Raw genomic sequence first — 27,799 nt, 5'->3', positions numbered from 1 at the left:
CCGTCCGTCCCCACGGCTGTGGGGACGCAGTGACGGGGACGCCGTGTCCCTCCCGGCCCAGCTGTGGGACCCCCAGCAGGGAGCACAGCGGGTCAGCGCCCACCGAGGCTGGGGACGGTGGGTGGCCCGGCAGAGCACGGCTCCGGCGGCTGCGGGGGACGCTCCGGGACGCCGGTCCTGGCTGCGGGAGCAGATCCCGCATCTCGGGGGTGGGGGGGGCTGCGGTGGAGGGATGGGGCAGGACAGGACAGAGAGGGGGCGTGGAGGGAGGCTGGGACGTACAGATGGGCGGATGGATGGATGGATGGATGGATGGATGGATGGATGGAGGGAGGGAGGGATGGATGGATGGATGGATGGATGGAGGGAGGGAGGGAGGGAGGTATGGAGGTAGGTATGGTGGGATGGACGGACGGATGGATGGATGGATGGATGGAGGGAGGGAGGGAGGGAGGTATGTATGTATGGAGGGAGGGAGGGATGGATACCTAACTGGAGGGATGAAGAGATACAAATGGGCCAGCGCATACAGGTAACTCTTCCTCAAGCCTCCCCCACCGCAGGAGCCGGCCCGCCCCCCGGCCCCCCCCGGGCTCCCCTGGACCGTCCCCGCTCTGCTCTCGCCCGCAGACCATCTCAGACACCAGCCCCATGAAGCGCTCGGCCTCCATGCTGGGCCACCCGCGCGCCCGGGGCATCCGCCTGGACGACTACTCGCTGGAGCGCGTCATCCCCGAGGACGGCCAGCGGCACCACCAGCGCCGGCGGGAACGGAGCCACCGCACCTCCGAGCGCTCCCTCAGCCGCTACACCGACGTGGACACAGGTGGGACCCCCACGACCTCCCCACCTCTGCCCTCCCCTGGGGCACCCCGCACCTCCTGCCCTGGCGTGCTGGGGTCACACTGTCATCTCCTCCCACCCCAGGTGTCCTCAAGGCCACCCTCTTCTCCTGCCCTGGGCATTCCCTGGGCCACCCCATCTCCTCTTGCACCCCATGTCCTCTGGGCCACCCCATCTCCTCCACCAGGTCCCCATCTCCTGCAACCTAAGCCCCGCCAGGTGCCCCATTGCCTCCGCTGGGTCCCCACCTCCTCCGGCACCAGGTGTCCCCTGGGCCACCCCATCTCTGCCACTGGACCACCCCATCTCCTGCACCCCACATCTCCTGGGCCACCCCATCTCTTCAACCATGTCCCCATCTCATCTTGCACCCCATGTCCCCTGGGACACCCCATCTCTGCCACCAGGTCCTCACATCCTTCTACCTTGGGTGTCCCATGGGCCACCCACCTCTGGAACAGGGTCCTCACCTCCTCCCGTCCCAGCTGCTCCCCCCATGCTGCTCGTCCAACACCCCCCGTCTCCTGCAGGGCTGGGCACGGACCTCAGCGTCACGACGCAGTCGGGCGACCTCCCACCCAAGGAGCGGGACCCGGAGCGGGGCCGCGCCAAGGACCGCAAGCACCGGCACCACCACCACCACCACCACCACCACCACGGCCCCGGGGACAAGGAGCGCTGCCCCCCCGAGCGGCACGACTACGGGCGGCCCCGCTCCCGTGACCGCCGCTGGTCCCGCTCCCCCAGCGAGGGCCGGGAGCACACGGCCCCCCGGCAGGTGGGTGCCACCCTCCGCTCCCCCCTCCGCCTCTAGTCACCACGGGGCGGGGGACGGACACGGGGACCCCCCCTGCCCATAGGGGGGCAAGGGCTGCCTCCCCCTTGCCAGGTCCCTGGTGGCCTCTGGCTCGGGGTTCAACCAAAGACCCCTCCTGTCCCTAAGATGCCCCCCACATGCTGGCACTGGCCAGGCTGCTGGGGGGCATTGGGAGACCCCACCCAGGGCCCGTGGCTGCTTGGGTGATATGGGGATTCCCATCTGCCCCCCCCAGTTTACACTGGTGGCATCCATGATCCCAGTTACACCAGCAGAGCCCCACAGCACCCTGTTTTGGAGGTCCAGCCCCCCCCCCAGGAGGGGCAGCACCCAGAGGGAGGAAGATAGAGGGGGGGAACATGGGGCCCACCCCTTGGGGAGATCTGGGGGTGCAAGGCGGGGGTGGCGGTTGGCCGCGGCGATGCTTTGACCCCTCCAGATGCCTCCCCACCCCCTTTCCGCTCTCGGTACCCCTGCCCATCCCTGCACAGAGCCACCTCGCTTGGCCCCCCCGGTGCCCCCAGCTGCTTGGGGGGGGGCCTGCCTTGATTCACCTCTCTGTTTCCCCATCGCTGTGCTTTGGCTGCGCTGTCACGGCGAGGGGTGGCCCAGGTAAGCGGTTCGGGGCCCCCCAACGTCTGTTCCAGCCCCCCCCGCACGCTCCAGCGACACCCCTGGCCATGCTGGAAAGTTTGGAACGAAGCTCCCCCCACCCATGCACCCCAGCGAGGGGCACCGGACCCGGCTGGTCCCTGCATGGGGACGTGGCCCCCAGAAGAGCCTTTTCGGTGCCTCGGGCTGTTTTGGGGTGACACCCCCCCCCAAAATCTCCAGCTCTGCTGCAACCCCTTAGCCCCAGAGGGCACGTGCCTCCAGATGGGGCAGGAGCAGGACCACGGAGCTCCCCCCAGCCCAGGGTTGGGGCACAGGGACACCCCCTCCCCGAGCCCTGCATTGGGGTGTACAGCTCCACGTGCCCAGGGTTGGGGTGCAGGGACACCCCCCCCACCAGAGCCCTGCCCCACAGCCCTGCTTTGGGGTGCATGGCTGCACTAACTGTACCAGGGCTCTCAGCCCTTCCAGCCAGGTTTGGGGGCACCCCACTAGTACTGGGGGTGCACAGGCCCCCCCCCCTCCAGCACTGGGTGGGGGGCACCACAGCTGTGCCAGGGCAATGGCATTGGGGTACACAGCCCTGCACCCCCGGGATAGGTGCTGGGATCCTCACCGCCTCAGATTGGGGTGCACGGACCCCAAAGGCCTGAACTGGGGTGACCATCACCTGCACCCTCCAGCCAGACGTTGGGGTGCACCGTACCCGCAGGCCCGGATCGGGGTGCGTGGTCCTTGCAGCGCCAGGGCCCCACAGTCCAGGATTGGGGTGCGTGGTCCCCACTGGTGCCAGACTGGGGTGCACGGACCCTGAACCCCGGGTCCCTGCAGGTAATGGATTGGGGTTCACAGTCCCCGCCCCCAAGCCCCGCCCCCCAGGTAACAGATTGGCATGGTCCCCTCCCCCAGCCCACAGGTCCCAGAGTAGGGTGCATCGTCCCCAAGCCCCAGGTAACAGTTTGGGGTGCAGGGCCCCCTGCCCCTGGGCCAACTCTTCCAAACTTCTCCAGCCCCTGCTCCCCCATCTCTCCCAGCTGAACCCCAGTCCTCCCCAGTACCCACCCCCACCCCCCCGCCCTAAACCCCCGGTTTCTTTTGCCTTGTGAGTGGCTTTGGGGAGACCCGGCAGCCCCCCCTCCCATCCTTCCCCCTTGGCCCCCTCCATCCCTCCCTGCACCCCCTCTGCCCCCCCCCCCAGCCCGCAGCCGCCTCCAGCCACCCCGGCCCCCCCCCCCCCCGCCTCTTCTCACTTCTCTTCCCCTCTGCTCTCTCGTTTGGTTTTTCTCCCCCCCCCCCCCCCGCCCCTTGTGTCCTTGCTGCTTTTCTCTTGCCCCCCCACCCCCCCCGTAACCCCGTGTCTGGCTGGGCCCCCCCCGTGTCTGCATGGCCCGTGGCTGTGACCCCCCCCACCCCGCGTGGCTCTGCCCCCACCCCCAATGCCACCCTATGTCTCTGCTTGTGGCTGTGTCCCTCATGTCCATGACCCCCCCGTGTCCCCGACCCTCCCCATACCTTTGATCCTGTGTCTGTGACACCCCCCCCCACCGTGTCCATACCCCTGTGTCCTCCCCACCCACGGCCACTCTCTCCCGTGTCCATGTTCCCCGTGTCCTTGTCCCTGGTCCCAATCCCCTCCCATGCCTCCGTTGTCCTCGTGTCCGTGTCCCCATGTCCGTGCCCCTCGTGTACTCCCCATGTCCTCTCCCGTGTCCCCTATGTCCCTTGTGTTCTCATTTTGTCCTTTCCTCTGTCCCCCATGTCCGCCCCCCCCCCGTGTCCTTTCCGGTGTCCCCCATGACCGTGTCCCTTGTGTTCTCCCCGTGTCTCCCCTCTGTGTCCATTCCACTCTGTCCCCCATGTACACACGTGTCCGTGTCCCCCCATGTCCTTTCCCATGTCCCTTGTGTTCTCCCCATGTCCTTTCCCGTGTCCTCCGTGTCCCCCACGTGTGCGTCCCCCGTCCTTTCCCATGACCCCCCCATGTCCCTCGTGTTCTCCCCGTGTCCACCCTCCCATGTCCCCTCCCCTGTGCGCCCCGCCCCGCCGTGTCCCCCCCCGCATGTCCGTGTCCCCCACGCGTGTCCGTGCCCCGCCGTGCCCCCACGCGTGTCCGTGCTCCCCGTGTTCTCCCCCCCCCCCCGCCGTGATCCCCGGTGTCTCGGTGTTGCTGTAGGGCAGTAGTTCGGTGAGCGGCAGCCCGGTGCTCTCCACCTCGGGGACCAGCACGCCCCGCCGCGCCCGCCGCCAGCTCCCGCCGACCCCCGCCACGCCGCGGCCGCACGTCTCCTACTCCCCCGCCGCCCGCCGCCCCCCGCCCGCCGCGCCGCCCCCCGCCCGCGGGCCGCGCCGCCCGCCGCCCCCCGCCGCCGCCGCCCCCGCCTCGCCCCGCTCCGCCCGCCCCGCCGCCCGCTGGACCGACGGCCCCCGCGGGCCCCGCGACCCGGAGCCGCCGCTCGACGGACGCGTCCCCCGAGTCCCCCGGCCCGGCGGCGGCGGCGGCGGCGGCGGCGGGGGGGGACCGGGCCCGTCGCCACCCCGGCCCGGCCGGCGGCTGCCCAACGGCTACTACCCGGGACACGGCGCCGGGAAGGGGCGGCCCGGCCTCCGCGACCCCTACAGCGAAACGGACGATGACTGCTGCTAGCGGCGCCTCCGACGAGCTATCGCGACAGGGCGCCGTCGCGACCGGCGCCGCGACATATCGCGGCGGGGGGGTGGAGGCCACCCCCGCCCACCCCCGCCCGCCCGCTCCCGGGGCTATGGATGAGTTTTATCATCTGGAGGAGCCGTCGCCGCCGCGGGGGGCGGCCCCGGGACCCCCCGCAAGCCCCGCACGGGCGCGGCGCCCCGAGCCGGGAGGAGCCGCCGGGGCGGGAACGGGCCGGGGGCAGCGGGAAGCGGAGCCCAGGAAGGCTCCGAGCCGGGCACTGGCACCGGGCACCGGCGCCGCCGGACACCCCCCACACCCCCCGCCCGAGGCACGGAGGCGGCGGGGCCGGGGCTGCCGCCATTGCATGAACCGAGTTACCGAAACCAGAAATAAAGAGAAAAAAGACAAAAAAAAAAAAAAAGACAAAAAAAAAAAAAGACCAAAAAAACCAACCCGACCCAACCCGAAACCCCCAGAACAAACGAAACCATTAAAAAAAAGAGGAATTTTGGATCGAGCCCTTCTCGCTCCTTCCCGGGATCGGGCCCCCGGGGGAGGGCGGGGGGCACCGGTGGGGTCCCGGGGCAGCTCGTCCCCCCCTTCCCTTCCCTCCCCTCCCCCCCGGGGGACCCCGGCGTGCCGGCGCCCGACCCCTCCCCCGCCGCCGCAGGAACGAGGAAGCGGCGGAGCCCGGAAACGTCGCGGCCCCGCCCGGGGGACACGGGGGGAGGACACGGACACGGTGGGGGGTTGGGGGGGGTGGGACACATACGGGGACCCCCCGCCCGGCGCCAGCAGCGTCTCGGGTCCTGCGCCCCAGCCGGGGTCCCCCGGCGGGACCGAGGCAGCCGGCCGCGGAGGGGACGGGACGGGGCGACACGGGGGGGGGGGAACCGGGATGGCCCCCGCGCCCCCCATCCCAGCTCAGCCCCCGAGGCCGCGGGGGTGGGCGCGGGGGCCCCCCCGCTAAGCGGGAACCGAGCCACCACCCCCCGCCCGGGGGAACCGAGGCATCCGGGCGCCCGCCCTGCCCCCCCCAACCCCGGCGTGGGCAGCACGTGGAGCTTCCCGGAACTGGGGGGGGGGGCCCCCGCCCCCGGAGCAGGTGCCGGGTTTTCCCCCCTCCCCCATTCTCTCCTCGGGGGTGGGGGAAACTGAGGCAGAGAGAGGCGGGGGAGGTGAGCGGCCCAACCCCTCCCCCCAAAAAAAGAACGTTTCCCCCCCAAGTTTGGGCCAAGCCCGGGGGCGGAAACACTCCGAGAGGCCCCAACTCCCCCAAACCCCGTTGCCCCCCCACACTGAGCGAGGGACAGCGAGCCTGGCGTTCCCCGCCCCTCCCCCGACACCCGGAGGCAGCAGCTGCACAAAAAACTTTTATTTTATTAACAAAGCATAATTAAAAGGGAGGGGGGGAACTGGGGGGGGCGGGGCCAGCCTGGAGCCCCCCCAGCACGACACAAGCGCTCATCCAGAGCAGTCCATTATGGTGGGAGGAGGCTGTCACCGGGGGGGCGCCCACCGGGGACCCCGGGAGTCCTTGTGTCCCGGAGAGGGGGGGTTGCCCCCGTCTCCCCTCCCCGTACCGGTTCCGTCTGTCCCGGGGGGAGGTCTCTGTGCCCCCACGCCTCCGGTCCCGAGGGGTCTCCGTGGAGTGTGGCCGGTGCTCCGGGGTCCTCAGCACGCCCCGACGGCACGGACCAGGAGGCCGAAGGCGGCGGCGGGCGGCCCCGAGCAGCGGCCGGGCGGCCCCGGGGCGAGCGGCGGCTCCTCCGCCTCCAGCCGCGCCCGTTTGCTCGGTACCGGCACCGGGCCGGGCCCGGCCGAGCCACTGCTCCGTCGCTTGCGGCCGGTCCGCGCTGCCGGAGGGGTTCCGGGGGGCCGGGGGGCGGCTTGGGGTCGCGGTTCAGGCGGCGGCAGCGTGGCGGGGGGAGCGCTCGGGGGATCCCGGGGGGGCGGCAGCCTCGGGGCGCTCGGCGGGTCGCGGTACCGGCTCGGGGAGTCCTGGGGGTGGTCGCGGTTCGCGGAGTCCGGTGTCGGTAGGTGCCCCCGGCCCTGGGCGCTGCGGGGATCCGGGGTCGGTGCGTTCGGGGGGTCGCCCCGGTCTTGGGCGCTGCGGGGGTCCGGGATCTGTCGGCTGGGGGGGGTCCCCTCGGTGCTGGGCGCTGCGGGGGTCGCCGGCCGGGGCGCTCGGAGGGTGCCCGCGGTGCTGGGCGCTGCGGGGGTCGCCGGCCGGGGCGCTCGGGGGGTGCCCGCGGTCGGGGGTCGGTAGGCACAGCGGGTCCCCGGGTGCCGCCCCCGGGGGGGTCCCCGCGGCGGAGCGGGCCGTCAGGTAGCGGTGCCGGGCGGCCCGGACGAGCAGCGAGAGCTGGAGGCTCCGGTGGAGGCGGAGGCCGCCGCGCTGCAACCGGCAGCGGTAAAGCTTCCACACGGACACGGTGAGCAGCCGCTGCGCCTCCTCCATGGCGGCCCCGGGAGCGGAGTGCGGCGGGGCCGCCCCCGGCGCGGGGCTCTTATACCGGAGCTCCCTCCCCGCCCGGCCCCGGTCCGCCCCCACCCCCCCGCCCCCCCTCCGCTGCCGCATCCGGCCCCGGGGCGGCTCGGCCCGGCTCGGCGGCGCCGGGGGGCGGAAATGCCGCGGGGGGGTCCTGGGCGGGGAGCGCTGCGGGGGCCGGGGGGGGGTCCCTGTGCCTCCACGGGGGGCGTTCTTGTACCCCGATGGGGGCAGGGGTCCCTGTGCGCCCCCGGGGGTGAGAGGGGTCCATGTGCCTCCACGGGGGGGGGTCCTTGTACCCCGATGGGGGCGGGGTCCCCTGTGCCTCCACGGGGGGGGTCCTTGTACCCCCATGGGGGCGGGGGTCCCTGTGCCTCCCTGGGGTGGGTGGTCCTTGCACACCCCGGAGGGGTCCCTGCGCTCCCCGGCTGCCCGCAGCAGCGCTGGGGGGAGGGGGAGAAAGGTGTGTGTTACACGGGGACCCCCCGCCTCCCCCCTCCCACGCGCGGCCCCGCCCCGTGACGTCACCCCGCGCCTTTTTTCCATGACTATATAAGGGACCGGTGACGGCAGGAAGGGGAAGGGGGCGGGGCCGCGCGCGGGGCGGGGGTGGAGAGCCGCTTCCGCCTGCCCATATAAGGGCAGGGGGCGGTGCGCGCCGGGAGGAGCCCCGCCCACTCCGGCACCTACGCGGGGCACGGTCCCGCGGCTCCGCGTGCCGCGGCGTTGCACGAGCATTGCACAAGGACCATCCCTCCACGTGCACTTGCCTTGCACGAGCACCAGGCGTGGCGCGAGCGCCGCACGAGCCCTGAGCACTGCACGAGCACCGGGCCTCGCAGAAGCCCTGTGCATTGCACAAGTACTAGCTCTGCGCGTGCGCCAGCCCTTGCACGAGCACCAGCCTTGCAACCCCGTCCCGTGCGCCGCAGACACCAGCGCTGCGCCCCACGCCTGCCCCGCCACTTGCATCCCGCAACCCACACGCTGCACACAGCGCAACACACCCCCAGCCCCTTTGCACGCACCTCCCTGTGCACGCACTTGTACAAGGCCTCCCTGCAGCCCCCCCCCCCCCGATACCCCGGAGTGGGCTTTTTAAGGGGGGGTGAACGCCCGTGGCTCCCACCCCCAGCAGGCAGGAGGCGGGGGCTGTTACAAACCTCTGTGTTTTATTTATCATTATTAACATTTCTGCAGTCCCTCTCCGCTCTCGTACAGCAGTTCATGTGCAATTCTCCAGCGACTCGGGGGGGGGGGGCGGGCGGCACCGGGAACGGGCGTCTTGGCACTTCATAACACAGGACAGACACTGGCAGCCCCGGGGGAGGGGGCGCAGGGGCTTGGGGGGGGGGGGGGTGGGGGGGGGGGGGGAAGCGCAAGCCCGGGGGGAGTCCATGCTGCCGAGATGCCGCCGTGCGCTCCCTCGCTTCTGTACAGCTTTTGGGTTGAAAAAAAAAAAAAGAAAAAAAGAAAAAAGGGGGAAACGAAAAAAGCCCGACCCCGCAGGGGTGGGGGTGGGGGAGCGGGGGCTGGGCCCGCCGGGTGCCCGCGAGGCTGGGGGGTGGTGGGCACAGCCAGGAGCAAGGGACCCCCTCACAGGGCTGAGACCGGTGCAACTTATCACACAGGGAAAGGGGGTGGGGAAACTGAGGCACGGGGCAAAAGGGGAGGGATGGGGGGAATGGAACCCAGGCATCTGGGGTGCAGGTGGCGTGAGAGGAGGAGTGTGGGGGTCCCCGTCCCCTCCCCGGGCCTGGGGGGGGGGAGGGGGGGGCAGGGGGGTTTGGCACGGAGCGGTGAGATAGTGGAGACGTGAGCGGAGCCCGGGGGCCGGGCAGCGGGTAAGGCACTTGACCGAACGTCAGGAGACCTGTTGGGGGCTGCCGGGGGTGGGGTGCCTGGGTTCCCTCCCAACCCCCCCCCAGTCTGTGCGGGGAGGGGGAGGAGCAGCCGCACAGTGCCTCAGTTTCCCCCTTCAGGGTTTGGAGTAAAGCCAGTGCAAAGCCCTGCTGGCGCGGGGAGGGGGGAGCAGAGCTGGGGCTGGGAGGGGCGCTGTGCCCACCCCCCCACCTCAGACCCCCCCGCCGCAGAGGTGGGATTCCAACCCAAGTCCCCCTCCCCAAATCACACTGGCCAGGACTCTGGGTCCCCCCTGCCAGGCTGCTCCCAAGGAGTCCCCATCCCCCCCTCAGGGTAACACACATCCCCCCCACCCCCGAGGACAGACCCAGCGGGGACTAATAACGAAGGAGGGGGCTAACAAGGAAGAACCACTCCTTAGGGGAGGTTTGGCCTTTAACCCGGGGGGTGGGGTGGGGTGTCTCCACATGGGCTTCACTCTGCCCACCCCCCACCCATGTCCCTGTCCAGCCGGGGGGACACAAACAGGGGACACCCCCCTTTCTTCCAGGGCAGGGGGAGCTGGGGACATGGGGGGCACCTGGGCAGCACAGGGAGGGGACACGTGCCATTGCCCACAGAGATGCCACCCCTGAGGAGGGGCCGGGGGAAGGGGGGGGGTGTAACCTGGAGAGACACGTGGACAGGGGACCTGGAAGGGGACACACACGGTCACCTGGGGGAGACTCTGGCCCCGGGGGGGGGACACAGGGGACCTGGGGGACACATGCAGGCGCCTGGGGAGACGCTGGGACAGGGGGGACTGGGGCAAACGCATGGGATTGCCCAGAGAGATGCAGGTCCCTGGGGGATGGGGGGGGTCGGGACACAGGGGACACGGGGGGACACATGCGGTTGCCTGCAGAGACAGTGGCCCCGGGGAGGGGGACACGGGGGACCCACACGGGTGCCTGGAGAAAATGTCGGCCCTGGGGAGGGATCCTGGGGGAGACGTGGGGGCCCCCAGAGGCAACACAGGGCACCCGGGGGGGCCAGGAGGGACGCCGGCCTCGGGGAGGGGACACGGAACCTCACCAACTCATCCCCGAGCAGGAGGCGGCGCGGAAGGAAAGCCTGAGCCCAGCAGCGCCCCGGCCCCACCAAAACTGCTGTGGGGGGGGTGGCCAGGGAGAGCTGAGCCACTGCCACCCCTCCCCAAGCCCCAAGCCCCCACAGGGAGAGGGCTGGACCCCACGGCAGGGGCCCCCACAGCGCCACAGGGCCCTCCCCTGGGTGGGTGCCTACCCCTGGGGGGGTCCTAACCCCAGGGGGGGCCTGCCCCAAGGGGGGGCCCGCCTGGGGGGTCCCTACACCCACACGGGTCCCTACACTGTCACAGGGCCCCACCCAGCACGGGTGCCCAGCAGGCGGGGGTCCCTCCACCCATGGGGGTCCCAACCCGGCCACAGGACCCTACTGGAGGGGGACCCTACCCGGCGGGGGTCCCCAGGGGGGGCCGGGGCGGGGGTCACTGCAGGCCCTCCCCCGGGGCGCCCGCCTCGCCCTCGTGGCCGCCGGCGGCCGCCGGCCTCAAAGGCCGGCTCGGGGCCCATGATGTCGGGCTCCAGCTTGCCGGTGTCGTTGATGAAGGAGGTGTAGGAGTCCCCCTCGGCCATCAGCAGCTTCAGCTTCGGGATCCAGCTCTTGCGCACGACACGCCGTGCGTTGGTGCACATGTCGGCGGCGATGGCATTCATCTCGCTCTCCTTGAAGTTGGGCGCAAAGTTCTGGCAGTAAACTGGGGGGTGGAAATGGGGACAGGGTCACGCGCAGCCCTCTGCACCCCCCCCCCAGTCTGCTGCCACCCGCCCCGGGGAGTCACGGGTGTCTCGCGGTGAGGTTTTGCTCAGGGACCCCAAGGTTGTGTCGTCGTCTCTTGCTGCCCCTGTCTCCATGGTCCCCCACCCCTGGGGTCTGCTCTGCCCCCTATCTCCTGGCATCCCCTCTCTCCTTGGGGTCTCCCCTGTCCCTTGGTGTTCTCTCTCTCTGGGGTCCCCCCAGCCCTGGGGTCTCCCCTGTCCCCTGATGTCCCCTCCCTCTGGGGCTCCCCCAGCCCTGGGGTCTCCCCTGTCCCCTGGTGTCCCCTCCCTCTGGGGTTCCCCGGTCCTCTGGTGTTCTCTCTCTCTGGAGTCCCCCCAGCCCTGGAGTCTCCCCTGTCCCCTATCGTCCCCTCTCTCTGGGGTTCCCCCAGCCCTGGGGTCTCCCCTGTCTCCTGGTGTCCCCTCTCTCTGGGGTCCACCCCTGTTTGTTATCCCCTGGCATCCCCTCTCTCCCTGGAGTCTCCACCCCCTGTTCCTGTGGGTCCCCCAACCACAGGCTCCTCCTGTCCCCAGGGGTCCTCTTTCCCTGGTGTCCTGTCTCTACCCCAGGGTGTCCCCTGTCCCCTGGGGTCCCGTGTCCCCCCACTCACACTTGACGGCATGCAGGACCCGGCTGTCCAGCGGCTTCCGGCTGGGGTCGTTGGTGGATGAGCGGATGCCCGTGCCACAGCTGTTGGCCAAGGTGTTGCTGGCGAGGGGGTGAAAAACTGGGTGAGAACCTGGGTGTCCAGCCTCACCCACCCCCGTTGCACCCCAAAACTGGGTGGGGGGGAGAAGCCAGGCACCCTGGCCTGACTCACCGGTCAAAGAAGGATGCCAGGAGCCGCCGCAGGAGGACTTTGTGCCGCGTCCCCGCGCTGACGTGGCAGTTCATCAGCTGCGCCCGCGTGATGTAGACATTGGTGCCTGGGAGGACACGAGGGTTGAGCAGGCCCAGGTGCGCTGCGGGGACCCCCCTCCCCGCCCCAGGGGGACCCCCACCCCAGGCGTACCTGTGACAAGCTCCAGCTTCTCGGCGGGGTCTCCCTCGTCGTAGAGCTTGGGGTGGCAGCGGTTCCCGATCTGGTTGATGAGCTCGGCCGGCAGCGAGGCCAGGTCCTGCCGCACCCGCACCCGGTTGCGTGACTCCGAGGTGGCCTGGTCCGGCAGTGCCTCCACCTTCTCCGCGGCTGGGGGGATGCAGGGGGGACATGGGGGTCAGCGGGGGCCAGACCCCAGGGTCCCACACCCCCCCCATCCTGCATCTCCTCTGGAGGAGTCACCACAAGGACGCGGGGAGGGGACAGGGGCACGGGGACAGCTCAGCTCATGGCCACATGCCCCCCATAACCACCTCCTGGGGGTGGAGCCCCACCAGGCCACGCCCCTACCCACAGAGGAGGAGCCTGGCAGGCCACACCCAGCACCCATTTCCTGGGGTGGAGCTTCACCTGGCTCCTCCACACCTGTGGCCACACCCTATTACCGGCCACACCCTAAAGGAGCATCAAAACCCCACCCCCTTTAGCTCCACCCCAGAACACATAAGCCCCCCACCTGCTTCCAGCCATGCCCCCAAGGGGGTGGAGCCTCAGATGACCACACCTACCTCCCCAACCACACCCCCGACATGGCACCTATCTTGGCCACACCCCTTCCTAGACCACACCCTAAAGGTAGAGCCTCAGATTACCACACCCCCTTGTGGGTGGAGCATAACTTGGCCACACCCCACCCCAGCCATGCCCAAGGCTGCCCATTGGGTGACTGTGCCTCAAGGGTGGAGCCTAAGTTGACCACACCCTCCATGGGCAGTGCCTTAGGTGACCACACCCCTGCGGGCAGACACCACTCCCCCAAACCACACCCCAGAGATGGAGCCCTTGTTCCACGGGTGGAGCCCAAGTGGGCCACACCCAGTGGGCGGGGTCTCCCAACACCCCCCACGGTGGGCGGAGCCTCACCTGCCTGCCCTACATTCATCATACTGTACATGGTGTACATGTTGCAGATCTGGCGGTACTGCTCGTCAGAGCCTTCCTCGCCCCCGTCCTCCTCCTCGTCCTCCTCATTGTGGAAGGAGCCGGGGCTGTCGCTCGTGTAGGCGCTGGATGTGCCCCCGGGGCTGGTCTGGTCAGCTGCGCTGGGGCCGGGTGCCGCTGCCGCCGCCGGGGCTGGCCCCGCCGCCGCCGCCGGGGCAGGGGGCTGCGGCTGGCGACCCGGCTCCGGTGCCGAGAACTTGGCCATCTTGCGGCTGCCGTTGCCGCCGGCGGCGCCATCCTTGGGGCCGCCGTCCCAGAGGCGCTTGACCACGAAGGTGCACTGCACCCCATCGGGCTCGCCCTGCTCCGTCTTCACCCGCGAGACCAGGGGCAGGGCAGCGGCGCCCGAGGGCCACCCCGAGGTCTGGGCCACGGGGCTCTGGGGCTCGGAGGAGGGCGCCTCCTCGCTGTGCAGCCCCTGCGAGTCGCAGCTGGGCGAGCTGACCTTGAGGAAGAACTCAGTCCCCTTCTCCATGATCTCCTGGATCTGCAGGAAGCCGGCGGTGTACATCAGCAAGAACTGGTCGCCCACGTTCATGCTGAGCCGCCCCGTGTAGCAGAAGCTGAGGATCTGCTGGAAGGACTGGGGCTGGACGGCGGCCGGCAGCTCCACCACCGCGCTCTTGCTGCTGTTGAAAAGGTCCCGGAAGTAGGAGCTGCTGGCGGCCAGCACGGCCCGGTGCGCCTTGAACGCGTGGCCCTTCACCACCACCGAGACGTCGCAGTACAGCCCCTGCAGCCGCTGCTCGTTCAAGCACTCCAGGATGCTGTTCCCGAAGTTGGGGATCTCCATCTGCAGTGTCTGAGCCATCGCGGGAGCCGACGGGGGCCTGCGGGGACAGGGAGGGGGGACACGAAACAAGGGGACAGGGAAGCAGCGGGGACACGGAGTGGGATGGACACGCAAGGACAGGGACAAAGAGAGCGGGGCAGGCGTGAGGGACACGCAGAGACGGGAAGACACAAGCAGTGAGGCAGATGTGGGTGACACATGGGGATGGGGACACAGGGAATAGGATAGACACAGGGGACATGTAGGGACACAGGGAAGGGGGGGTAGACATGGGGAACGCGAGGGAACAGGGACCCAGGGAACAGTATAGGAGCACAAAGGACACGTAGATGTGGGCAGGGACATGGGGGGGACACACAGCAGTGACGGGGAGCAGAGCAGGGACACAGGGACGGGGACAGATGGAGAGGCACCGGCAGGGACGGGGATGGACACAGGGGAAGGAGAGGAACAGACCAGGCACATGAGTTAGACATGGCCCCACATGGCTCCTCCAGGCACCCACCCTTGTAGGGGACTCCAGATCCCCCCCAACCCCCAGCATGGGGCTGCCCATGGCCACAGGAACAACTGTCGGGGGGGGCGGGGCTGAAAAATAGGGCTGGAGAAACACCATAAACTGGGTATTAAGAGGTGGGGGTGCCCCAAGAGTTGGGGGTGTCCGAGCCCCCAGAGACTGGGGAAGGAGGACCTTGGCTAGGAGAGGGGGTGATGAGGCCAGACAGATACATGGACATAGGGTGGGCAAAGCAGCAGCAAAGTTGTGGCTTCCCCTTTTGGTGTGGTATCTGGGGGGTGTGTCCGTGTCCCTGGCTTAGCCATGGGGGCTCTCAGGGGTCCCCAAGCCTGGGGACACAGGGGTGCTCCGGCCTAGCAGGGTCCCAGGCCTGGTGAATACAGGGCACCACCACCCCCCGGGGTGGGGAACCCCTGGCCTGGGGAGGACAAGGGGGTCCCCAGCACCTGGGGGAGACCGCGGGGGTCACCCACCGTTTAGGCAGAGACTTGAAGGGATGCTATACCTTGAGGGGGGTGGGGGGTCCTAGGCACTCGGGAGGGGGCACATGGGGACCCCCATGGTTTCCCCATCTTGGGGAAGAGGGGGGCGAGGGGGCCTACTCCCTGGATTAGGGACAGACAGGACTTTCAGTCCTTGCGGGGGGTGAGACGGGGTGGGGGGGGCACCCACGAGCCCACGGAGGGGGCAAGGGGGGGATTCCCCAGCCCGGGGGAGACAATGGGGAAGACCCCAAATTCGGGGGGCGGGGGGGGAGGGAGGGGAAATCAGTAAATAGCCCGATCCGGGGGGGGAGCGGGAGGACCCCAAAACCCAGAGGGGCAGGGCAGAGGAGACCCCCAATAGCGCGGCGGAGGGGAACCGCATTCCTTTGGGAACGGAGGGGGTGGAGGCGCAGGGGGATCCCCCAACCCGGGGGGCGGGAAGGTGCCGCAGGCCCGGGGAAACGGGGGGGGGGGGGGGGGAGGTGGGCAGGCCCGGGGGGGGGGAACGGACCAAGGCCTGCGGGGGGGAAGGTAGAGGCCCGAGGGGGCGGGAAGAGGGTCAGTGGCGGAGCCGAAGGGGGATCCCCGCCTTACCGGAGGCCGGGGGGGGGCTGCGCTGCAGCTCCGGCCGCTGCCGGTGCCCGTCCCCGTCCCCGCCGCGCTCAGCGGCCATTCATTGTGCGGCAGACGCGATCAGCCGAGCGCCGCACCGCCCGGCGCGCCGCCCGCGCACGCGCGCCCGCCCCGCCGCGCCACAGGCGCGGCCAGCCGAGCGCCGAGCGGAGCCAAGGTGCACCCCGCCTCCTCCCATTGGAGACACAGTGGGGAGGGGGGACATGCCTGCCGGGCCCCCCGCACGATCAGCTGGGCCCCCCCAGGCCGGATCCCCGCGGGATCAGGCCGGAATCCCTCTCCTAGAATCCCCCCGCATCATCCCGGGATCAGGTTTCCCGAAGGGCGGAGTCTTTCTGGCCCTCGCGGGGCGCCGTCCGCCGACCGTGAGCACGTGATCGCGCCCGGCCCGTCGCAACATGGCGGCGCCCATGTGAGGGGCGGCGCGGAGGATGCGTGGGGCGGCGCGGGCGGGTGAGCGGGGGGGACCGGCGGGGGCAGGGCGGGGCCGAATGGGCGGGGCTCGGAGGGGGCGGGGTCTGGCGAAGCGCCTGCAGGGCTTAGGGGCGCCCGGCCTCATCCCGCGCCACGTGTTGGGGGGTTTGTCCCCCGTCTGTCCCCCCGGTCCCGTCGTGGGTGTCTAACCCCGCTGCCCCCCTTTCCTTCCCGCGGCGGGGGGGGCTTTGCTCTTCCCGCACTCCCAGGCCTTGCCTGTTGCTCCCACTTTTGGGGGGGTCTTCCCCGCCCCCCCCGGGACCCCTAAAGCCACCCCATCCCCCCCAGGGTCGCTCCGGTGCCGCGTTAACCCACCCCTCACCCTCCACTCCAGTGGCCGCCTTCAGCACCTTTCGCGGAGCCAGCCTGTGCCCCCCCCGCGGTCCCCCTGCCATGGACGGGACCTCCCCCAACGGCTCCGGGCCCTCCCCGGGCACCGGGAGCCCCCCCGGGGCTGGTGAGACGCTCATCTCCGAAGGCCGAGCCACCATCCTCTTCCCCAGCGCCAATGAGGTCTTCTACAACCCTGTGCAAGGCTTCAACCGTGACTTGACGTGAGCGGAGCTGGGGGTCCCAGGAGTCCTGGGAGGGTCGTGGGAGGGTCGGGCTTGTCTTAGCGGGATGATGGGGGGCTCTGGGGTGTCCCAGGAGGGTCGGGGGGGGACACATTGGGTTGTCCCAGGGGGCTCTGGGGTGTCCTGGGAGGAATGTGGGGGGGTTCTGGGCTGCCAGAGTGGGTACCATGGGGGGCTCGGGGTCATCCCTGCCCCCCAGAAGTGCCCCTGACACTGTCCCTCCCCAGCTGTGCCGTCGTGACAGAGTTTGCTCGGCTCCAGCTGCAGCCGAAGGGGATCAGGGGTAGGTACCATCTCAGGGTCCCTGTCTCCTGGGTTCCCCTTTGTCCCTGTCCTCGGGGTCCTCATCCCCCGGGCGCTACTCTGCCACCAGCCCCCCTACTTCTTTTCCAGTCATCCTTCCCGGGGAGGAGATGGGCACGAGCAGCCCCCAACCGCCAGAGGACAGTGATGGTGACACTGAGCTGGCACCCGACGGCCCCGAGGCCCCGCGGATGGCAAAGCCAGGAGAAGTGTGCGAGGTGCTTTGGGGGGCTGCAGGGAGGGGGGGCTGCCACATCCCCTCCGTCCCCCGTTGGGGTCTCTGCCCCGCCAGCTCCCCCAGCCCCCTTTGGCATCATGCTCTCCTCCCCGCAGGGAGGGCTGCGGGTCCTGGAGGCGCTGGCGGCCTCGGGGCTCCGTTCCATCCGCTTTGCCAAGGAGGTGCCGGGGCTGCGGGCCGTGGTGGCCAACGACTTCTCGGCCCGTGCAGTGGAGCTGATGAGGCGCAATGTGGCCTTCAACAGCGTGGGGGACCTGGTGACCCCCCGCATGGCTGATGCCAGGTACCCCCTCTGTACTGCTCCCCAGCAGCTCACCCCAAAGCCCAGTGGGGAGCGGGACTCTGGTTCATCCCCCAGCACCCTCAGGCCGCCCTGCCCATGGTCCCAGCTGCCCTGGTGGGGTCACTGAGGTTTTTCCCCTGTACTGGGGGGGCCCCCAGACTGGTCCCAGCATCCTCATAGGGTTGGTTAGAGGGGTCGTCCCATCTCTATGCCCCAAGGAATGCAGGCCCAAAGTGGGGCTGGTTTATGAGTACCCCACCAGTCCCTTCCCCGTGCATGCTGACAGAGGTATTGGTTCCTGTGGGGTTTCCTGAGGGCCAGGGCAGGTCTGGGACTCCCAGGGGCCCAGCTGGGGTCCCCATTGCTCCAGGACCCCCCTTCCCACCCCAGGATGCTGATGTACCAGTGCAAAGCAGACAGGGAACCCTTCGATGTGATTGACCTGGACCCCTACGGCAGCCCCGCGCCCTTCCTGGATGCTGCTGTGCAGGCTGTGAGCGAAGGAGGTGAGCGGCAGCAGCCGGGGAGGGGGCAGGAGCAGTGTCCCGGACACCTGGGTCCTCCCAGCAGCACCCCTGACCACCCCCCGCCCCGGCCAGGGCTGCTCTGCGTCACCTGCACGGACATGGGCGTGATGGCAGGGAACAGCGCCGAGACGTGTTACAGCAAGTACGGGGCCGTGTCCCTCAAGGGCAAGTTCTGCCATGAGATGGTGAGCGCTGAGGGGGGGGGGGCAGCGTCCTTGAGACCACCACGCTCCTGCCGGCAGCAGGGGGTGGGGGGCAGCGGGTCAGGGCCGTCCCATGCGTGTCCCCCCCAGGCCCTCCGCATCATCCTGCACAGCCTGGACAGCTGCGCCAACCGCTACCAGCGCTTCATCGTGCCGCTGCTCTCGGTGAGCGCCGACTTCTACATCCGCGTCTTCGTGCGGGTCTTCACGGGGCAGGCGAAGGTGAAGGCCTCAGCCAGGTGAGGGGGGAATGCCACGCAGGGGGTCGTGGCGGTGGGATCTGCGTCCTCCCCCGTTCCTGACCCCCCGCCCCCCACCCCGCCACCGTGTCCCGGCAGCAAGCAGGCCCTGGTGTACCACTGCGTGGGCTGCGGCACCCACCATCTCCAGCGCATGGGCAAAATCACGAGCCACGGCACCGGGTACAGCAGGGCTGGGAGGGGGTGGCGCTCCATGATGGTGGGGCGGGGACCCTGTGATGGCGGGGGGCTGCTCACACCTCACCTTTCCCCTGCCAGTTTCAAGTACGGTGCAGCCACAGGGCCGCCCGTGGGTCCCACCTGCGAGTTCTGCCAGCAGCGGCACCAGGTGGGTGCACACCCCCGGCCCCCATCTCCTTGGTGCCCCACACCCCCCCAGCACTAACCCCCCGCCTCACGTCCCCCCTCAGCTGGGTGGCCCCATGTGGGCTGAGCCCCTGCACGACTCGGCCTTTGTGGAACGGGTGCTGGCGGCGCTGGAGAGCAGCCCCGGGCGCTTCCAGACGGAGCAGCGGATGCAGGGGATGCTCAGCGTCATCACTGAGGTACCGGGAGAGGGAGGGGACCGTCCCTGGGGACAGTTCTGGCATCCTCAGCCCCCCCACCCCAAATTCTGGGGCTGGCAGTGACTCCGCTGCGCCCTGTGTGCCGAGGGCAGGAGCTCGGTGATGTCCCCCTCTACTACACCCTCGACGGCCTCAGCAGCACCATCCACTGCAACACCCCCTCCCTGCTGCAGTTCAGGTAGGGGCACCCCAAATCCCCCACAGCCTCAGGGGTACCTCAAGGCCCCTGCCCCCCGCCCACCCACCCTGTCCCCCCCGAGCCTGACCCACTGCGCCCCAGGTCCGCCCTCCTGCACGCTGGCTACCGCGTCTCGCTCTCTCACGCCTGCAAGAACGCCGTGAAGACGGACGCGCCGCCCACCGTGCTCTGGGACATCATGCGCTGCTGGGTGAGGAGGGGGCTCAGGGACACCCTCCCCGACACCCCCACCCTGGGGTTAAGCTGAACAGCCCCCCCACACACACCCATCTCCCCCAGGCCAAGATCCACCCTGTGAAGCGCGAGCGGCTCGCAGAGACCAGCCCGGCTTCCCGCATTCTCTCCGTGGAGCCCACGTATGACCCTCTAGCAGCCCCCCCACAACTAGCCCAGGGATGGGGACACACTCGTACGTGCTGATCCCCCTCAGAAAAATCCTGATGCCCCCCTTCTTCACCCCCTCCTCCAGGCTCCAGGCCTCCTTCACCCTCCGTGATGACGCCAACCCCAGCTCCAGAAAACGGGGATTGAAGCGGTTCCCGGAAAACCCTGAAGCCTTCTGGGGTCCCAAAGCCAGGGCCAAGGCTGGGTAAGGGTATGGGGAGATTCTCGGGTGTCTGCTTTTGGGGTTGGGCTTTCAGGAGCAACCCTCGAACCTTCTCAGAGAGGCCCCCCACCATGTTCTACCAGGACAGCGGATAAGAACCCCCCCCCCAAAAAAGCAGGGGAAGGGAAGGGTCACTTATAGACAAGCTCTCTGCCCCCTTCACACACCGCCCGCCCCGCCCAGGGGTGGCATCTCTCCCTCCCTCCAGGAGAAGCGGAAACGACACCAGAACAAACGGACGGAGCGGACAGATGACGGCGCCAGCCTGAAACACTTCCCCTGCAAACGCTTCAAGGAGGCGAGTCGGGGTTGGGAACAAGAGGGGCCCAGCCCTGGGGCAGGGCACAGCCCCCTCACCCTCCTCTTCCTCTCCCACAGGGAAACTGCTCCTTGGGCGCCCAGTGCTGTTACTCGCACGAGGGGGAGCCCCCAGCTGCCCCCTCACCCTGACGTTGCCTCTCACGCCGATTAAATGGTGCCTGAGAAAAGTCTTGTGGTTTTTAATGCACTTTTGCATTTGCAAGTAATGCATAAAGGGTGGGGAGGGGGGCAGAGCCCCCACGTTCGAGCTGGGGCAGCTCAGGCCCCCCACGGGCCAGCTCCAGGCACCTTGTACTGCACTGTGGCCAGGAAGGTCCTGATCTCCATAGGCTGCAGCGTGACCCGGCTCGGGTCCAGTTTGGGGACTGACCGGGGCTGGGCCGGACCTGGGAGAAGAGGAAAGGGGTGAGGGGAGGCCAGCAGCATCCCCAGGGCCCCCCTGGACTCCGCCCAGTACCTGTGGCAGGGGTCCAGACCAGGCGGGAGATGGCATCGAGTGGCAGGTCGGCTCCCAGGCTCATCTCCTGCACCGAGATGATGGTGAAAGCCGAGAAGAGGTTCTAGGAGAGTGGGAAAACCCGTCAGCGACCACCCCGCGTCTGTCCCTGTGGGTAGGATTGCCTCTGGGAGCAGGGAGCCCCTCGTGCCGAGCCGTGGGGGGAGCCTGGCCGTGGGGTCAGTGCCTGGCTGGGCTCAGCCCCCTGGCTCACCATGAGGTCGATGGTGACTGGCTGGGAGCCATTGGCACTCTCGCCCCTCTCAAACTGGTGCTCCAGCCGCAGCAGGAGGGTGCCGGGGTCCCAGGGTGTCAGCGTCAGGAGGTGGACGTTGGGGGGCAGCTCCCACCGCAGCGCCGAGAACTGCGGGGAGAGGGTGAGGGAGGACGCCGCGGCAGCCCCCTCCCCTCTCCAGGCAGCCCCCTCCCCACCTCACCTGCCGCAGGCTGGGCTGACCGCGGCGGTAGGAGGAGCCCCCGCCAGGCGCCAGCACCGCGTACGGCGCCATGAACATCTCCTGCGCCAGGAGCCGGTGCTGGTCAGCTGCCGACTCCACCGTGTCGAGGAGGACGAGGTGGCGGCCGCGGACCACCAGCCCCTGCTTGTTGGCTCCCAGCTCAACCAGTGGCTCCCCCACGCCCCGGTTGTCGTCATACAGGAGCCGCCGATGGACCTGGAGGGGACAGTGGTTACACCCCAGTGTGTCCCCCAGCCCCAGGACCGCCTGCATTGTGTCCCCTCACCATGAGCTCCAGGGAGCCATCAAAGATGCTGCTGCCACCCTGCGAGCGGTCTGTCAACACCGTCAGCTGGAACTTCTTGTCCTGGGGGCAGGGAGGAAAGGGCCACATGTGTGATGAGCTCTGCCCTGGGCTTAGGACTCTGTTTCCCTGCTACTACCCCAAAGCTGCTACCTTGATGAAGATGCGGCTGTTAACAGGGTAGTAATTCCCTGCCACGGGCTCCGTCTGGCTCAGGTTCCATGTGGGACGATAGTCACGCCTGGGGATGAGGCACAGCCTGGTTACGGGGGGGGACGGGGACACAGGGGTCTCAGGGGGCCACAGCGAGTGCCCAGGCAGGCCCCGACCTGCGCTCCAGGATCTGCCGCCCATTGGAGTCGGTGTAGAAGCGAGCGTCCGTCTGCAGCGTAGTCTCGAAGCGGCTGATGATCTCCTTGCCCCAGCCATCCCTGGGAGAGGCAAGGGGTGAGGGGGGGCTCTGAGGGCGCTCCCCCCCCCACCAGGGGCTCCCCGTCCCTAACTCACGCCACAGGGATGGGCCCCACAGTCCACTCCAGCTCCACGTAGGGCTGCCCCGCATGGAGCCGCACCACCTGGGAGCACCACGAGGAGAAGTTCTGGTGGACCTCCTGCACCAGTGCATTCTGCAAGGGACACGCCAGGGGGGCTCAGCACCCTGGGGACACTCCTGGCCCCGGGGACACCCCTGGGGATGCTGTCCCCACCACCCACCTTCAGCAGGTGCAGAGAGACCCGCTTGGAGCTGGAGACAGGGATGGGCTTGGAGCTGTTGGGGCGGAAGATATAGGCGCCCGAGGCCTGGGAGCTCTCGTCGTTGCCGACGCTGGCATTGTACCTGGGTCGGGAAGAGGAGGTGGTGGAGGAAGGTCCCACATGAGGGACCTGGCTGTCCAGGACCCACCAGCACTCACCAGTAGAAGCTCTGGAAGACGGGTAGTGAGATGCTTTTGTCCAGGTTCTGGATCTCCTTCAGGTGCCCAGTGAGGGGGTCAAAGAGCACCCGGACATGCTGCAGAGGCAGATGGGGGTGGGTCGAGCATCCGACCCATCCCTGCTCAGCCCCCTCCTGCACCCCCAGCTCCTGTCACCCCAGGACTGGTTTAACTGGGCCAATAGAGGAGCAAATCCACCAGGGTTTTCCCCCCAGGGACTGGCTCCAGCCCCCAGGACCCTCTGGGGAAAGATGCCAAACTGCATCCAGCCAGTGCCCAGCACTTGTGGAGGGAACGCGTCCCCCCAGGTGGGACCGTACCTCATTCTGGATCTCCCGAGGCTGTGACAACACCTGGGTCCAGGCAGGGGGTGCACGGGGGTCCCCACGGCTCAGTCGGGAGACCATGAAGGTGCTGAAGCCCAGGGGAGGTGCAGAGGCCTGGAAAAGGAGCTCCCACGAGGCGCTGCTGCCGTCACGATGCAGGCGGCGGGTGAAGTTGGAGATGGGGATGACCTGGGAACAGGCAGAGAGGGTCAGGGGGGACCACGGGTGGGTAGGGGGGGACACAGCAGCTGGCCTGGGCTCACCTCGCTGGGTACAGGCTGGCCCTGGGGGTCCGTCACTGCGTAGGACACCCCGTTGACTGGCAGGCGGATGGGCCAGGTCACACGGCGGCCCAGGGGGTTATACAGGACAACGGTGAACTGGGGGACAGAGGGACACAGTGTATTAGCCCCGCTGGGACCCCACAGCCCCCCTGGAACCCCACAGCCCCCCACCAACGTGCTCACACGGCCAGCCGTCTCCGTCAGGGGACAGACGCTGATGTTGAGGGCATTGCAGAAGATGAAGTTTTCCTTGCTGCCGCTGAGGCTGGCCAGGGCGTTGGCAACCAGGAGCTGCCGGGAGCGGGGGATGGTTATACGGTGTGGCCGGTAACAAGGGGTGCTCACTGGCTCATCTCCCCCAGGCCGTGGCCACCAGCTCCCATCCTCTGGCCACGCAGACCCCAGCTCGCCCCCAAAATGCTGGTCAGGGTCAGGGGCTCGTCCCCAAAACGGCCACCGACTCCTGTCTTCCAGAGACACCAGTTCACCCCCGCAGACACCAGTTTGCCCTACAGACGCGATGCTGGTTCATCCCCAGCTGCTGGCCCTGGCCCTGCACCCCTAAAACCCCATCCATCGCCCCAAAATGGGCAGCCAGGCCCTACCTGGCAGCTCTCCCACCCCGCTGCCAGCTGCCTGGCATAGTCGTCGGCCACGTGCTGCTTCTCAGTGCCAGTCACAGCGTCATGATGCTGAGCCACGGCCACGGCTTCGCCTGCCAGGGGTTGAGGGGGCATCAGGGGCATCCGGGGGGGTTCCCAGGGTCCCCACGGTGGCACTTACGAAGCACAGAGCTGTCCCCAGGCCCATAGGGACCCTCCTGTGCCGCCGGCCCTGCCAAAGCCTCCAGCTGGCTGCAGATCTGCCGGGACGGAAGGGAGGGTGAGGGAGGGGCACCCGGCCGCCTGGGAGCGGGGACCCCAGCATCCGGGCCCCCATCCCACCTGCAGAAAGTTGTTGCTGAGGCGTTCATAGCGCTTGAAGGCCGGTCGGCTGGTGAAATAACCTGTCCAGAACTGGTGGGGGCCATCTGCGTAGGGAAAGAAGTCATCTGTCTTCAGGGACCTGTGGGAAAGCCAGGCTGCATCCATCCATCTGTCCACCCTGTCCAGATATCTAGGTTCCCCCTCGCCCCTCCAGCCTCACCAGGAGAGGTTGGCCTGGTGCAGCTCCCAGAGGTAGCAGGATGGGGTGGAGTAGAGGACATGGACACGGCTGCCGTTAGCTTGCTGGAAAAGCCAGGGAGGGGATGAGAGGGGGCTGGGCGCGGGGCAGTAAATAGCAGGGACTCGCCGGGGGGGACATGGGGGACCCCGCTCACCCGGGCATTGACGTGGGCGATGAGCTTGTCCATGTTCTTGAACCACAGGTTGGCGTTTTCGTAGTGGAAGTCGGAGCCCATCGTCATGATGATGTGGTTGGTGCGGTAGCGCTCGGCCTGCGGGGGTGGCGGGACAGGTCAGCACCCCCTGTCCTGGGGGGAACCCTGGTGTCCAGGACCCCCCGCCCACCCCAGGGAGCACCCCACCACCTGGGGACACCCCACCTGGCTGGTGGCAATCTGCAGGAAGGTGGAGACAATGCTGTCCACGTTGTTCTCCTCGCTGTCCTCGTCCACCACAGGGGGATCGGAGCAGAGCTGGTCCCAGCAGAACCCCGATGGCGGGTTGTAGACGTTGGGGAGGATGCCTGGGGACATTCACCCCCACAGTCAGCCTGGGGATGTGGCAGCTGGGCTGGGGCCAGACCCGGGGATGGGGACATGGGCAGGAGAGCCGGGCTAGGGGCAAGGCTGGGATGAGCTGGATGGAGAATGGCGTCAGCCCTGGGGACAAGGAAAAATCCCAGAGAGGAGCCAGAGGATGGTGACAGCCCCAGGAGGGGACAGCAGACCTGGGGAAGGACAGAGGGACAGCAGGAACAGGTCACCCTCAGGAGCAGAGGGGAAGGGGACAGAAGAGGGCTCAAGGGATCAGCAACACCCAGCGGGGTACCCCAGGACAGGGCTGGCCCCCAGGAAGGGCTCAGGGGAGACCTGAGGGACCCCCAGCCCCAGAAGGGGCCCCACACCCTGTCCCACCAGTGAAGAGGTCGGCGGCAGGGGGTGGCAGGCTCCCGCTTGCCCGCCAGAGCATCTCCATCTCCCGCAGCTCCTCCCGCATCGCCTTGTCCTGGTAGTCCACGCGCCCCACAAACAGCCCATCGTAGCCCATCTGTGGGGAGGAGGGGGTCAGCCAGGCTCTCCCACAGGGCTGGTGGGGGCACAGAACGGGGGGGCTCCTACCTGGGCGAAGACGGAGGCCAGCTGGCGGGAGTGCCCGAAGGGGTCGATCTGCCAGGCGACGCGGGGGGTGCCGCAGGCCCCGAACTCCCGGCGCAGGAAGCGGCGGCCCAGCGCCAGCTGCTCAATGGCAGGGTCATAGTGGGCGGCCGCCTCATCGCTCATGCACCAGCCCCCCCCCACAAACTCCAAGCGCCCTGTGGGGACAGTGAGAGGGGCTTGGGGATGCATGTCACCTCACACAGGCAGCACCCCAGGTCCCTCAGGGGCACTCCAGACTCCTCAGCCTCCCCTTGGCCTCTGTGCCCCCGTCAGAGGCATATCCCCATGCACCCCCCATGCCCATCTCACCCCAGGGACACCCCAGTCCCGAACATGTCCCTGTGCACCCCCTGTAACCTCCCAGAGACGCCTCAGTCCCCCTCCGTGTCTCTACACAGCCCCTGTACCCATATCTCTCCAAGAGCACACCAGTACCTCCCCTAAGTCCCTGCAGTGACCCCCCAGTACCCCCCATAAGTCCCTGTCCCCCCCAGGGGAACCCCAATCCCCCCCATGGCCATGTCCTCCAAGGAACACCTGAGTCACTGTTCCCCCACATCCCCGTCCACCAAGAAACACCCCAGACCCCCTGTCATGTCCCTGTGTGCCCCCGTGGACACCCCAATGCCTGCCCCCATGTCCCTGTGCGCTCCCCATGACCCTGAGGGACACCCCAGCCCCCCCCCCCCAGGGACACCCCCGACATCCCTCCCAGCAGCAGACGCCCCCACTGCGCCCCCCATACCCTGCTCAACGAGCTGGCGCACAGTGCGGCGCGTGGCCTCGTCCTGCTGCCTCCACCAGCGGGCCAGGAAGGCCACCTCGGCGTAGATGAAGCGGCGGGAGGGGTTGGCCACCAGCTGGGCCACCACCGAGTCCAGGATGTACTGCACCCCGGCGTGCTGCACCTCGTTACGCACTGACGGAGTTAACCGAGAAGGGGGTCACCGGCAGCACCGTGACAGGGGAGGGGGGCACAGGGTCATGGCAACATCCACGGGTACACAGGTGACATCCAGGGGTTGTCGGGGTCACAGCATGGGGCAGGGGACAAGGTCACAGGGACATCCAGGGGGTGGGGGGGAGAACACAGGGTCATGGGGGGGCACAGAAACATCCAGAGGTCATGGGGGGAACACAGAAAGGTCCAGGGATCCCAGCACTGTCCCAGGAAACAAAATCAAGAGGCAAAGCAGGGTCACAAGACCACGCCAGGGACAACGGGCAGAAAGCAGGGACCTGCCCCCATCCCCAGGGCAGGGTTTGTCCCTCTGCCCCCTACCTGCCCCCTCCCCCCACAAGGCCACAGGCTCCATCTCTGGCACCTGGTGTCCCTTCGCCCCCACACCGGCCTTGCCGAGCGTCACCTCCACCCCCACAGTGGCCTTGGAGGTGTCACCTCCGTCCCTGCAGGCACTGGGGTGGCCTTAAGGATGCCACCACCCCTCCCTGGGCACTGCCCCCCCCCCCGCTGTGGTGGCAGGGGCACCCACCTCCGTAGAAGTACTGCTCCACCGTCTTGAGCCAGCCCACGTCATCGTGCGTGTGGGGCACCAGGTGCACGTTCAGGAGGCCGGGGCGTGTGGGCGGACACGACTGTGGGCACAAGCAGAATCTCTGGGAGCTCATACAGGGCTGTGCCCACACCCTGCGTCACCCCTTTGCCCCCCCCCGACTGTTTCCGGAGGAAGCCACTGGGTTGCAGAAAAAGATGCAAATGGCTGCAAAAAAACAGTGGCCAGGACGCCTGGGGGGAAGGGCAGGCCAAGACACCTGGGTCCTCTCCCCCCGCAGTGACAGCCTGGCTGGGGCATGTGACTGTCACTGTCCCGCAGTCCCCCAGCACCCCGAATCCTCCTCTTCCTCCCCTAGGGTCCCCATCCCAGTGCTCCCAATCCCTTCCCATTGACCAGGTCCAAACTGTCCCAGTTTCCCTCTCCCAGTCCCCCCACTGCTCCCCCCATCTGATCTTTCCCAGTTCCCCCAGTGCCAGCCCTCCTGTGCCATCCACGTTTCCCCAGTTCCCTTCAGTCTCTCCCAGCATCGCAGCTCCCTCAGCCTAGTCTCTCCCTGCCCCAGTTCCTCCCAGTCACTCCCCAGTCCCTCCTGGGTGCCCAGGTCCCCACCACGATCTCTCCCAGCTTTCCAGTTCCCCCACCACGTCTCTCCCAGTCACCGCTACCTCAGTGCTCCCAGCCTCTCCCGGTTCCCCCAGTCCATCCCAGTGTTCCCCAGTTCCCCTGGTCCCTCCCAGACCCTGCGGTTCCCGTTTCCCGAGGACGCTCCGGTGTCCGCCCAGCCTCTCCCCGGGCCCACCTGGTACCCGCATCCCGCGGCCGCCACCGCCGCCCCGAGGAGCGGCAACAGCAGCGCCACCGCGCCGGGCACCGCCATGCCGCTCGCGGGCGCGGTCATGTGACCGCCCCTTCACATGACCCCGTGGGGGGGGTTCCCCTCCCCTCCCTCTGGGCAAGCCATTGGACGGCGAGGGGCGTGGGAAACTGCCTCGGCCACGCCCCTCGCTCTAATTTGC

At 68.7% G+C, this 27,799-nt stretch overlaps 5 protein-coding genes across 7 annotated transcripts in view; 2 read left to right on the top strand and 3 right to left on the bottom strand.

Annotated features, from left to right (window-relative positions):
- The window catches only part of CACNA1A (calcium voltage-gated channel subunit alpha1 A), a 37,605-nt gene extending 32,172 nt beyond the window's left edge, over window positions 1-5,433 (top strand). The window contains 3 exon segments of the mRNA XM_075076072.1: window positions 631-826; window positions 1,374-1,621; window positions 4,446-5,433. Of these exon segments, the coding sequence (XP_074932173.1) occupies window positions 631-826; window positions 1,374-1,621; window positions 4,446-4,916 (915 nt within the window). The 3' untranslated portion in view covers window positions 4,917-5,433.
- Window positions 5,434-6,282: 849 nt separating this feature from the next.
- On the bottom strand, window positions 6,283-7,425 carry IER2 (immediate early response 2). The gene is given in 2 exon segments (XM_075076141.1): window positions 6,283-7,133; window positions 7,135-7,425. Coding segments are annotated over 2 exon segments (786 nt in total). The 5' UTR covers window positions 7,384-7,425; the 3' UTR covers window positions 6,283-6,596.
- Window positions 7,426-10,646: 3,221 nt separating this feature from the next.
- On the bottom strand, window positions 10,647-15,737 carry NACC1 (nucleus accumbens associated 1). Its single transcript, XM_075076130.1, is given in 7 exon segments — window positions 10,647-10,843; window positions 10,845-11,053; window positions 11,726-11,823; window positions 11,936-12,041; window positions 12,128-12,304; window positions 13,079-13,986; window positions 15,546-15,737. Coding segments are annotated over 6 exon segments (1,539 nt in total). The 5' UTR covers window positions 13,968-13,986; window positions 15,546-15,737; the 3' UTR covers window positions 10,647-10,783.
- Window positions 15,738-15,882: 145 nt separating this feature from the next.
- Window positions 15,883-20,322, top strand: TRMT1 (tRNA methyltransferase 1). Of its 3 annotated transcripts, none has more exons than XM_075076129.1 (17): window positions 15,883-15,996; window positions 16,393-16,612; window positions 16,861-16,916; window positions 17,027-17,154; window positions 17,270-17,457; window positions 17,848-17,963; window positions 18,057-18,169; window positions 18,278-18,426; window positions 18,526-18,609; window positions 18,706-18,775; window positions 18,858-18,992; window positions 19,106-19,191; window positions 19,294-19,402; window positions 19,492-19,568; window positions 19,682-19,801; window positions 20,003-20,117; window positions 20,198-20,322. In XM_075076129.1, the coding sequence occupies exons 2-17, from the start codon at window positions 16,452-16,454 to the stop codon at window positions 20,267-20,269; spliced, it is 1,779 nt and encodes a 592-aa protein (XP_074932230.1). In that variant the 5' UTR covers window positions 15,883-15,996; window positions 16,393-16,451; the 3' UTR covers window positions 20,270-20,322. The 3 variants fall into 3 exon arrangements, with proteins under 3 accessions (XP_074932230.1, XP_074932229.1, XP_074932227.1); XM_075076128.1 differs by having other exon boundaries at window positions 15,883-16,037; XM_075076126.1 differs by having other exon boundaries at window positions 15,883-16,037; window positions 18,526-18,775.
- On the bottom strand, window positions 20,304-27,706 carry MAN2B1 (mannosidase alpha class 2B member 1). Its single transcript, XM_075076122.1, has 24 exons — window positions 27,583-27,706; window positions 26,760-26,862; window positions 26,012-26,185; window positions 25,228-25,421; window positions 25,024-25,156; window positions 24,490-24,632; window positions 24,265-24,381; window positions 24,090-24,172; window positions 23,888-24,008; window positions 23,727-23,805; window positions 23,549-23,658; window positions 23,127-23,234; window positions 22,923-23,039; window positions 22,654-22,848; window positions 22,313-22,410; window positions 22,113-22,236; window positions 21,906-22,024; window positions 21,728-21,829; window positions 21,552-21,639; window positions 21,381-21,461; window positions 21,074-21,310; window positions 20,851-21,000; window positions 20,598-20,700; window positions 20,304-20,526 (listed from the first exon to the last, which is right to left on the bottom strand). The coding sequence occupies exons 1-24, from the start codon at window positions 27,679-27,681 to the stop codon at window positions 20,399-20,401; spliced, it is 3,006 nt and encodes a 1,001-aa protein (XP_074932223.1). The 5' UTR covers window positions 27,682-27,706; the 3' UTR covers window positions 20,304-20,398.
- Between the last annotated feature and the right edge of the window lie 93 nt (window positions 27,707-27,799).

The sequence above is a fragment of the Phalacrocorax aristotelis genome, chromosome 28, assembly GCF_949628215.1.
Source record: "Phalacrocorax aristotelis chromosome 28, bGulAri2.1, whole genome shotgun sequence".
NCBI lineage: Eukaryota > Metazoa > Chordata > Aves > Suliformes > Phalacrocoracidae > Phalacrocorax > Phalacrocorax aristotelis.
Note: the sequence above shows the minus strand (reverse complement) of the source record. Positions and strands in the feature narration are given on the sequence as shown.